Source organism: Kogia breviceps, chromosome 6 (genome assembly GCF_026419965.1).
Source record: "Kogia breviceps isolate mKogBre1 chromosome 6, mKogBre1 haplotype 1, whole genome shotgun sequence".
NCBI lineage: Eukaryota > Metazoa > Chordata > Mammalia > Artiodactyla > Physeteridae > Kogia > Kogia breviceps.
The window spans coordinates 114,707,549-114,720,027 of NC_081315.1; the positions used below are offsets into that span (position 1 = coordinate 114,707,549).

Genomic DNA, 12,479 nt, shown 5'->3' on the forward strand with positions numbered 1-12,479 from the left:
TTCTGAGATATGAGTCCCTTCTGAAAGGTAATTAAGCTCTATCGTAAGAAAGAGAGCTCAGTAAGCCTTTTGTATTCAAAGGCTTTAAAGAACCCAAAGTCAGCAGAATGGCTTTAGGACTAAAGTCAGGGAGAACAGCAATAGCCAGACAAAGGACACATCCTGGCACTTCACAGATGGATTAGAACAGGTTAGTGGGGACTCTTGTTATGGAAGACTCTAAACAGGTGCAACTTCCTAATTTACCCTGTAACCACATTTGATAAAAATTTTAAAAGCTTACTGTCACTAATCTCCTCTTTAGATTAAAACCTAAAATTTCTTTATGTAACAATAACAACATGAAGGCCAGGAATGAATGAAGGAACAAATGAACGAACAAAACAAATAAATACATAAATATATCGGAGAAATACTTTCACATTTTTGGTTAGTACAAACTCAGCTCAATATAAATTTTGAAAATGACAGTGATAAACTTTTAGGGAGGGAGAAAATCAGTAGTAGTATAAGCATCCATTAAGACTGTAGTTAAATGACAATGGTTTTGCCAGCATACTTGCTTATCACTGAATTTGTTAGCTTTATCTTTAGCAGACAGTAGGTTCAAGAGGCACATATAGTACTGAGATACAGCCCTTATCATTTCTCTTACTGGCCACCGGACAACTTTTCATAATTTGCAGGTTGAATGCTATTTATAGCATTTCAGAAAAATAGTTTCCTTAAGAATGAAGAAGCATACTTTCCTGTTCTCATTTCAAAGGCCTGGTTTGTTTTCAGAAGCAGAACATACCCCAAGAGAGAAATGATAAAAATCTCTCTGGCCCCAATTTTGCCAAATACACATTACTCACCCTATTTATAAGTAAATCGCGTAACTACAATGATATATATAATCTAAGCATCACATCAGTGCACAATATTCCTAACTATTCAAGCTTCAGCAGTACTCAGTATTCAGAGTTCTGTGACCCACGGCAAATGGAAAGGAGCCAGAAATCACAATCTTTCCTGCAATAGGAGTCTGCATTTTAATGATGGAAGATTAATGAGGGCTTACTTTGATAGGATTCGTTATTGAGCAGGAAACTCAGTTTGGGATCTCATTACCAAAGTGTCCACATTTGCCCTTGATGAATCCTAGCCTGTATTGTTGTTGGAGGTGCAGAAAGTCACCTAGGCAATCATCTTTTTTTTTTTTTTTTTTAAACATCTTTATTGGAGTATAATTGCTTTACAATGGTGTGTTAGTTTCTGCTGTATAACATAAGCAATCATCTTAAAGGTAGAACACTGAAGGCAATAATTCAGGGGAAAAAAAGCAAGACTGCACATACAAACTAATGACATGTAACTAAAAAAATGTGATTATTAATAGAATAAGAAAAATGTTAGAAAAATTCTCCATTTCATCATACCTCTCCCACCACTATTCATTGTCAATAATCTCTACGTGAAAAACATCAAATCTGTTTGCAAAATTAAATTTAAAAATAGTCTCAACATTTTCATGTTATCTCCAAACTTGAGAAACAGGCCAACAAAGCACACACAAAAAAATCAAGATTTCAAAAAACAAAAGACAATCTTCCTATTAACATTTTAACTGTGTTAAATATCTTTCCTTTTGCCCTTTCTCTATGACAAAAGAATAGTCACAGAAAAGGGAATTTCCTCCAGGTTAAGATACATTCTCTTTCCCCTAAGTTCTCTTTTGTTAACTCTAGGACTCTCAATAGTGAGAGAAGTGTTCCCTAGAGGATGTTTGGAAATACATGTAGAGTCATTTTTCAGAAATAATGTGTAGGCATTTTATTGTCACAGTGATTAGGGGATTATTATAGACAATCAGTGGCTGGGGGCCAGGGATGCTCAGTATTTGCCATATACTGGACATTCTCCACCCATAGGGAATTGTCCCCCACCCCATGTGACTTATGAATGTCTCATAAAACTAATCACACTATATATATGAATCAATATTACTTTCGCATTATTAGTATTGAAGCTTTTACAAGAAGTTATACAAAAATACCCCAGTAATTATAGGAGAGGGTCATAATGGAGAGGGAAGCTAAATAGAATAAAGATATTGTATCAAAATTATTGAATTATTAAATAATTAACTCACCTCATATAGCAGCACATTTAACAAACACTAAAGTACCCTCCACTCAGATTTAACAAACATTAACTAACATTTTGTCACAAATGCTTTGAAAAAATTTTAAAGCAAAATAGTACATTATAGATTCCAATATAATGGAAAGCCCCTTTCTACCATTCCTCAATTCTAATTCTCTCTTCTTTAAATATTATGTTTTGTGCTTTCTATAACTTCTGTAAGAATTCCTTCCTAGATGGAAAGTATAAATACGACATTCCATATGTATGTCTTCTAGGCAAGCTAGAACTTATTTTTATGTATGGTGTGAGGTTGGCTTTGATTCCCACCTCCTTCCATATAGTTACCCAATTGCATCAGGGCCATTTATTGAATAATCTTTTCAAACTGACTTATAGAACCATTTCTGTCATATACCAAATTCTATATCTGTATGGGTTTATTTTGTGCTTTCTGTTTTACTAGTTTATATTAATATCACTGCATTAGTTTTCTTTTGGTTAGTATTTGCCTCATATTTTTTAATCTCCTTTTTGACCAATATCCTTAAATTTTTACATTTGTCTCTTATAAATAGCATATAGATGGATTTTTAAAATGTCTAAAAATTTCCTTTATTAGGTAATCTACTTAGCTTACCCTCTTTCTGTGTTTTCTCTATGTTTTTAAAGGGGTGGATGACTTTCCTTTGTTCTACACTCCCCCATTCCATTTAAAAGTTATACATTTTCTTTCTATTCTTTTAGTGAGTACCATTAAAATTTTAATATGCATTCCTGTACTTCTACATTTCTTGTGAGCAGAGACACTAACTGCCCTTTGTTCTGCAGTATAGTTTCAATGATGTTTGTATAAAAACAGCCTTGGTAAATAGAGTCTCTTTTTGCAGCAACAGACAGGTTTTCTTATAGCCTCAGAAGAAAAAGATAGCCTCTCTCTCTCTCTCTTTCTCTCTCCAGAGTAAAGGGAAGATATGTTTACTATCCATTAAAAAAAAAAATCAAGTTCCCTAAACTCGGAGTTCCTCTCCTATAACGCAATCCACTGCATTATGCAGGTATCATTTGGACCCTCTGTCGTCTCTATGGGATTTGGAAGCAAGGGAAATCAAGACAAATATGCTAATGCTCATGCTGCTTGCTGTGCTGTGAGTGAGAAAGTCCTTTGTCTCTAACACAGGAGTTTTGGATTTTCTGCTAATATCCATGAAACAGTAACAGGCTCAGGCTCATTTATTAGCTTTTGAGTAGGGTGAAATCAAATCCCAGATCTGAAAGGATGCCTGACTTGATGTCTAAATATAAAGAGCATATTTACTTTCCCCTCAAATGATACAAAATCATTAGAACACTTTTAAGTTGAAATCCCACTGACTCTTACCTTTCATGTTATTGTTATCTAGAATTTTACTTCCATCATGCTATTAGCCTTTCCCAAATTGATTTTACATATAAATATTTAATAGTCATTGTTAAATTAGACTGCAAACTTGTGAGGATTAGAGGAGTGCTTAAAGAGTGTTAGAGCAGTGCTTAGTGCACAGTAAGCGCTTAATATACGTCCACAGTATTTTTTAACAATGTTTTTTGCTTGCCTCTTCTCATATACCATATACTTTCAGAGTTTAATTTTTCTGATTAAGCAAAGATAAGTTATTTTTCCACATGTGATTTTTTAATACTATGTTCATGAATATGTCTAAGGATTTTATCAGACTATCTTTATAATTCCATACATATTTTTCTACATAAATGATTCTTCTCAATCTAAAACTCTGACTAAAGCAGTGTAGTTTTCTGTTTAGTCACTGAGCACAATTAGGTGCTTTCAAGGGAATTTTTTTAAAAGAATTATCCTTTTTTTTAAGTCTATATCATAGTATTTTTTCCCTCAGAAACCTAAAACAATTACCAACTCGGCAATCAGTTCCTTTATAATTTCTTCAACTTTAGCCATAAGATTTAATCTAGTATTGTCTTATGCCATATAATGTGAAGCAGGAAAGGTAGGGTTATGTAAAAATGAATACTTAATATGATAATATATTATACACTGGTTAATTTTTTACAAAGTTTTCTACCTCTATACATAATTATAGGGCTTGATCTTATTTTATTTGTTTTATAATATGTATATATATTTTTTGGAGCCCTCATTGAGCAAGCCATGTACTCAAATGAAAGGCATTTCTCCATAGGCCTAGAAGCAAAGCAAATACCACTGTATATATAAAGTATGGCTACTTTAGGCCTGACGTTGACATCACAGAATTACAGTGTAACACACAGAGCAATGAACTAGAATTAGTACACCTACGTTTTAGTCTCTGTTCTCCCACTGGAAGATGAACCAGACTAGGGGCAGAGGGCTGTCAAATGACGTAAGTTAAAGTTGTATGTTCTGAGACTATTTAGTTTTGTTATCTTCTCAAACACTAAATTTCTTATCTATTAAATGCTGAAATTACTTGCTTCATACACCTTACAGATTTGTCTTGAGAATCAAACGAAATGTTCGTGAAAGTATTTTTAAACTTCAAAGCATGCTGCACGTATTTATACTGTGTTACTGTTAACACTTTAAATGCATTAGTATAGTGTTAATATAAACATTTTTCACCCCTAGTCTTACCATCAACATATGGGTTTCTGGATATAAGCCTTAAGAGGAAAGGTATGATCAGGAAACAAAGAAGGTTAAGATGGAATAAGGAGATTGCTATCTCAAAAAGGTTCTTTTTTGTTTTGTTTTGTTTTACAAAGTCCTATGATACTGTACTCCAACTGTCTTTTAAAAGAGGTTTGAGCCCGTGTCACATACTACATGTGAGTAATAGGCTAAGCTATACCTTGGCTAACCTTTGACAGTCAACTCTGACTTTTGGTTTGATAAGGAAGCCAAGAAGCTAATGAAGTAAGCCAAAATCTGGTAGTTTCCGAGCTAATGTATCAAGCAAAACACAGAAGCAGCTACTTAAGAATTTACTAAGTTCAAATTTCCTACTTCTTCAAAAACAGGCCTGACTATCAAAAAATCCATGTGAAAACTGCTAACATCACAGCTTAATACAACACTCACACTACCGGGTTTTTAAAAATAATTTGATAGTATCAAGAAAAATAAGATACTTCCCCTTTACTTAAAGTGAGAATAGGGAAGGTCACACAAACTTTATAACAAAAGACTATAATTAGTAGCAGGAACTTGTTTAGATACATGGACTTCTTAGGACAACAAAACTTTAAAAACAGTAATTTGTTGTGCTGCCGATTTCTGCTTTATTTTTTTACCTCATTTCTATTAATGCAACAAGTACTTACATCTGGAATAAATCCAATTTCATTGAGATGATTGCTTAGCTCTGGATCATGGAATGCAATCATCTGAGAGAATACAGTCAGATACTCTGAAATGACAATAAAGTTTAAGACAATCATTTTTTTTTTACATAGTACTTTAAATAAAGACATTAAATCCACATAAATCACAGTTTTATTTACATTTTTGAATGAGATTTGGTTTCTCCATGGAGTGAACATACTTTATTAATTTTCTGTTCTGTTACTACTTCAAACATGGCTAATTATTAAACAAACAAAGCTTTTCATTAAAAGCTATGCCACAACTTATTTTCTACCTTCAGAGCTGTCACTTCATTTCCTGAATCACAAATTATTCACATGATGAATGAGTTTTTCCTACTAAATTCAACAAAATCATTTTGTCTAGTGATATTAAATCTGTCTTTGCAGGGCTTCCCTGGTGGCGCAGTGGTTGAGAGTCCACCTGCCGATGGAGGAGACACGGGTTCGTGCCCTGGTCCGGGAAGATCCCACATGCCGCGGAGCAGCTGGGCCCGTGTGCCATGGCCGCTAAGCCTGCGCATCTGGAGCCTGTGCTCCGCAATGGGAGAGGCCACAACAGTGAGAAGCCCGCGTACCACAAAAAAAAAAAAAAAAAAATCTGTCTTGCATTTATTAATTGTTCAGAAAGTGTAACAGATACTTAAATAAGGAACAACACAGTCACAAATAGAATTACACCTCAAATTTGTTTACATATACAGATATATGCATTTGTTCCACTAAAGTGAAGGCCCAGGGAACTTCTGGGTTTAACTTTTCTTTTAAGTTCTTTTTTTCTCCTTCCAATTAGCAATGGCATGTTTATAGTCCTAATTTACCTAGAAGCCAGAGGTATGCAACAACAATCATAAGCATTCAGTTTTATGTTGATGAAAGCATATAGTTACTAACTTTAAAAAGCACACTTCATTTTAAACTAGAAAATCATGCCTCAGGCAATTGTCCACAGCTATGCTCCAGTTTATTAAATATCTTTCTTATCTGAGCCTGATAAAAGATAATTACTATGCAGGATTACATGGCTAATTAAGGATCTACTGAAGAAACCTAATCCATCATGAAAACATTCTCCTTGATTCTGCCAAACACATATGGTTGGATTTATATGTGTTATAACTGCATACATATATATATATACACACACATACATATATAAATACACACAAATATATGTGTGTATATATATATATACAAAATACACATAAATATGTGTATACACTTATTTTGCATATTATTGTATACCATATATGTAAATATAAATTATAAGGCTGGCAAAAGTTTTGGTTGCTCAGGATAAGCTCTGGAATGAGATACAGTATGGTTTGTTACATTCAGAAAAATTTCTTTAAGGGGGAGATATGACAGAACTGATGATATCAGCACTATGTCAAATTTCAAGTTATCTCCAAAATGAATTTAAAAGTTCCTTAGAGCAAATAAAAAATACCTGAAATGCATACGTCCTTTGATTTATAAACCAACCGGAGAGAATTTAAGAGGAGCTACAGAAAAACAGACTGGTAGTCAAAATAAAACAAAAGATCCCATGGATATTACTGCTGACCCTTTTAAAATATTCATAAAATACTCTAATTGTGATTTATAATAATGAAGATTTGCATCTAGAGCTATAATAACCCCCCCAAACAGTATTTTCTGATAGGTGACCTATGTAAGGGTAAATGTTATTCTTAAAAAAAAAAAAACAAGGTATTTATGAAATTTCCTCTTTAACTTCAAGTGAGGTTTAATTTTGTACTTTTGCACACAATCATGTCTTATATAAATTTCTGTTTTACTGAAACTTTATACTTTTTAATTTTTTGCAATGAGATATAAAATGAAAAGTCTTTTTCCCTTCTAATCCCACCATATTAAAAATTCTTATTCCTCTCCTATAGAATAGATTTTTAAATTTATCATATACTTTTAAATGACAATTCTCAAAGAATTCAGTGTAAGGATTTTATATGACACTAACATATTTCTGTGCAGCTGTTTATAAATAAGCTATCTATTCGTTTTCAAAAAATTTTTCATAAAAGAGATACAGAGATGAAATTTTATTAAGTCCCACACATGGATAGCCTTACTTTTTTCCTTTTCGACCAGTCTTTCTGCTTTCATTCTCTTAGCAGGGGTAAGGAGAAGATGAAGGATAATGTGGGCAACAGATTTAAAGCAAAAGGTGTCCTCTGCTCACAAACCAAAAATGGCATTCTCAATTCTGTAAGTATTTGTAATTTTCCATCAGGCTGCTAGTTTATTCTGAAGATAGAACTATAGATAAATATGCAGAGTCATAAATCTCTTGTCAACTAAAATGTGCCCAAACTAAATCATTTGGTGACATTAGACTCACGGCACTCAAAAGAAGTCAAAGTTATTTTATTGCAAATGAACACAAATTAGATTATTTCTCATTATGAAGTTTGCCAGCTTACTGTCAAATTTGGCTTACTGTCTAAAGCCACAAGAATAAGCACCAACCTTTATGTCTAAATGGGAAGAGGGGGTTTCAAAAGAAGAGAAAGGAAAAAGAAAGGCAATTTTTAGGGCATATTTGTGAATCATTTTATTTTTTGCTCACATACCCTGCTCTAGTAAAAAAAATCTACAAGCAGCTTACTTAATAGATCTTGGAATATTTCTAATAATGGTAGAATATTTTCTGTCTCAGGAAATATCTCCTTAGTCACATGATGCAAGACATTTTTGAAAATGCTCAATGTATTTCCTACTACCTTTCAATATCCTATCATTAAAGTCATCCATGACAAAGACGTGCATTAAACTGGAAATATGCAATGTACTGTTTTTCCAAATATATAACCGTTAGAGTGAAGTTGCATACTCTCCTTCTCTCTTGGCTACTGTTGGATGAGAAAGGAGATTTATATTTTATTCCCATTTGACAACTGGACTTCAGACTTTGATGCCTGTCTTCCTTTCTCCCCCTAAAAGACTTACTGAATGTCTATGCGTAGTGGGACCATACATCCTAGTTTACCTGGGAGAGTCCCAGTTGCCAACGGTAGACTCAGTGTCTGGTGCATTTAGTGCTCCTTCAACCCTCAAAAATATCACTATTTAGTTATATATTCATCCTAGCTATGTGTGGCACTACATTAAATGCTAGGGACATTACAGTGAAGAAGATAATTCCCTTGCCCTGAAAGGATTTATAAACATATACAAGTAAACAAAAAATTGGAGAAATTTTCCCAATTTTATTTCCCAAGTTTATATGGTACTTCCCTTCTATCTTTCCCTTTCTGACTTCCACATCTTCTAATGGCTCAAGTGTGACTCTGCCTTGGTTTTATAAACAGTGTAACAATATGCTGAATGCTGTGGTGAAATTCCAGTGGCCGTGTTGAACACCACACATAGTACAGTGACTTCAAACAACAGTTTAAATGTTTTATAGGCCAGTTTTCTGGGCTGTTTCTTTTCTTTTTCTTTTTTTTTTTTTTTTTGTGTGGTATGCGGGCCTCTCACTGTTGTGGCCTCTCCCGTTGCGGAGCACAGGCTCTGGACGTGCAGGCTCAGCGGCCATGGCTCACGGGCCCAGCCGCTCCGCGGCATGTGGGAATCTTCCCGGACCGGGGCACGAACCTGTGTCCCCTGCATCGGCAGGCGGACTCTCAACCACTGCGCCACCAGGGAAGCCCTGGGCTGTTTCTTTTTTAAGTGCAAAATGACGTTAAGGTACAGCTGGATTTTCCATGAAGGATTAGTTTCCATCCTTAATAACTAAGTGGCTGCCTCTCCTCACTGGCCTGAACCTGCCTTTTTTTCTCTTCAATACCTTGAAGTATGTCTGTCTTGCAAGTTATAACCCTGTTTTCCAATATCACTGAAACTCTAATCAATCTATCCCTTTCAAATCCCTCCATTTTCTTCAATCCAACTGGCACTCTAAGGTTCTGAATGTAAGAGTAATTTTAATAATCGTAGATAATCTTAGGGGGCCAACCCTGAGTTGTTTAATCAGTATATTATTTTTTAAAGTTCCTATGTGTTGGTACTTTATCAACTCAACGGTTATTTGCTGGGGACAATTTGATAGTGCCAAAAATGATTATGAATATTCATTTCAGCAGAAGTAATTAAATTTATTATTTTCTTAAAAATGTCTGCAGGTAATAAGTTAATAAATAGAACCATGGTTAAAAACCAAAATAGAACAGGACATCCTGACTAAATAGATAATTTTTCTCTCTTCTGTAAGAGGCAAAGCATTGAGTTTTATAAGCATATAAGTACTCTACTTTATGAAAAACTTTAAAATAAAGAAGTTTAAAGTTCTATTAGAGTATAATTATTAAAACACATTTTGGGACTTCCCTGATGGCACAGTGGTTAAGAATCCACCTGCCAATGCAGGGGACACTGGTTCGAGCCCTGGTTTGGGGAGATACCACAATCCACGGAGCAACTAAACCCATGTACCACAACTAGTGAGCCTGCACTCTAGAGCCTGTGAGCCACAACTACTGAGCCCACGTGCCACAACTACTGAAGCCCAAGCACCTAGAGCCTGTGCTCTGCAACAAGAGAAGCCATCGCAATGAGAAGCCTGCACATGGCATCGAAGAGTAGTCCCTGCTTGCCTCAACTGGAGAAAGCCTGCAGGCAGCAACAAACACCCAACACACCCAAAACCAAATAATAAATAAATTTATAAAAAATAAAAAAAACCTAAAAACACGTTTTCAAAGAAGATTTAATGTTGCTATTGAATATAGAAACTTTTCATCTCAGTAGAGACAATTAAATGACCAAATGAATATGCAGTATTACAATTAGCTGTTGAATTGGTTTCATATGACACAGGAGTTTTCCAAAACTATGGGAAACAAAGTGTGTACGTGATATTTATGCTAATCAAAATCAATGTTATTTTGAAGTTTAAAGCTTAAAACACCATAAAACACAGGCGGACGAGAGGACAATCAAAGAGGGAAACCAATAAAATGAGAACTATTTCTAATTCCAAGCCTAAAATACACATTTTGAAGAAGAATAAATCATTGCTCTTCCATAAACTTTGGCAACCAATAATCACTGTACTGTTTCAGCTCATTCTTTAGCTCTCCATCCCTCTTTCTCTGGCTCCATGGACCAGATTTGACTACTGGCTGTTTGTGGTATGCGGGCCTCTCACCACTGTGGCCTCTCCCGTTGTGGAGCACAGGCTCTGGACGCACAGGCCCAGCAGCCATGGCTCACGGGCCCAGCCGCTCTGCGGCATGTGGGATCCTCCCAGACCGGGACATGAACCCGTGTCCCCTGCATCGGCAGGCGGACTCTCAACCACTGAGCCACCAGGGAAGCCCCTGGCTGTTTTATCAATCCATTTTGCACTTTTTTTAACCTCAGTTCTTTTCCTTGTCCTCTGTCTTCAGAATGTCTTTCTCCCTTGCACCAAGCAAATTCCTACTCAAATTTCAAGTTCGTCAATAAGTATCCTGTCTCTGATGAAACCTTTCCAGACATGCCATTTCTTTCCTTTGCCACCAAAAACAAAGTTAAAAAATCAAAATAACCTCACCCCACTTTTTCCTCTGTGCTAATATAGTAATATGTATACTTATTTCATTGACTTCTAATTAGTTATTTTCACATTTATTTCCTACATTTGGCTATGAAATCCCTTGGAAAAAGACTGAATATTAAAGTACATTACTGATTAATCAATCAATATTGTCTTGATTATTGTAGCTTTGTAGTATAGTCTGAAGTCAGGGAGTCTAATTCCGCTAGCTCCTTTTTTTCCCTCAAGACTGCTTTGGCTATTCGGGGTCTTTTGTGCCTCCATACAAATTTTAAGATTTTTTGTTCTACTTCCGTAAAAAATGCCGTTGGTAATTTGATAGAGATTGCATTGAATCTGTAGATTGCTTTGGGTAGTATAGTCATTTTCACAATATTGATTCTTTCAATCCAAGAACATGGTATATCTCTCCATCTGTTGGTATCATCTTTAATTTCTTTCATCAGTGTCTTATAGTTTTCTGCATACAGGTCTTTTGTCCCCTGGTAGGTTTATTCCTAGGTATTTTATTCTTTTTGTTGCAATGGTAAATCAGAGTGTTGCCTTAATTTCTCATTCAGATATTTCATCATTAGTGTATAGGAATGCAAGGGATTTCTGAGCATTAATGTTGTATACTGCAACTTTACCTAATTCATTGGCTAGCTCTAGTAGTTTTCTGGTGGCATGTTTAGGATTCTCTATGTATAGTATCATGTGATCTGCAAACAGTGACAGTTTTACTTCTTTTCCAATTTGTACTCCTTTTATTTCTTTTTCTTCTCTGATTGCCATGGCTAGGACTTCCAAAACTATGTTGAATAACAGTGGTGAGAGTGGACATCCTTGTCTTGTTCCTGATCTTAGAGGAAATGATTTGTTTTTCACCATTGAGAATGATGTTGGCTGTGGGTTTGTCATATATGGCCTTTATTATGTTGAGGTAAGTTACCTCTATGCCCACTTTCTGGAGAGTTTTTAACATAAATCGGTGTTGAGTTCTGTCAAAAGCGGTTTCTGCGTCTATTGAGATGATCATATGGTTTTTATTCTTCAATTTGTTAATATGGTGTATCACATTGATTGATTTGCATATATTGAAGAATCCTTGAATCCCTGGGATAAATCCCACTTGATCATGGTGTATGATCCTTTTAATGTGTTGTTGGATTCTGTTTGCTAGTATTTTGTTGAGGATTTTTGCATCTATATTCATCAGTGATATTGGTCTGTAATTTTCTTTTTTTGTAGTATCTTTGTCTGATTTTGGTATCAGGGTGATGGTGGCCTCATAGAATGAGTTTGGGAGTGTTCCTTCCTCTGCAATTTTTTGGAAGAGTTTGAGAAGGATGGGTGTTAGCTCTTCTCTAAATGTCTGATAGAATTCATCTGTCAAGCCATCTGGTCCTGGACTTTTGTTTGTTGGAAGATTTTTAATCACAGTTTC

At 35.1% G+C, this 12,479-nt stretch overlaps 1 protein-coding gene across 3 annotated transcripts in view; it reads right to left on the reverse strand.

Moving 5' to 3' along the window:
* Positions 1 to 12,479, reverse strand: part of TBCK (TBC1 domain containing kinase) — a 228,583-nt gene that overhangs the window by 128,361 nt on the left and 87,743 nt on the right. For all 3 annotated transcript variants that reach the window (XM_067036443.1, XM_059065826.2, XM_059065825.2), the window contains exon 20: positions 5,449 to 5,534. In XM_067036443.1, the coding sequence (XP_066892544.1) occupies positions 5,449 to 5,534 (86 nt within the window). The remainder of the gene's footprint in view (positions 1 to 5,448; positions 5,535 to 12,479) is intronic.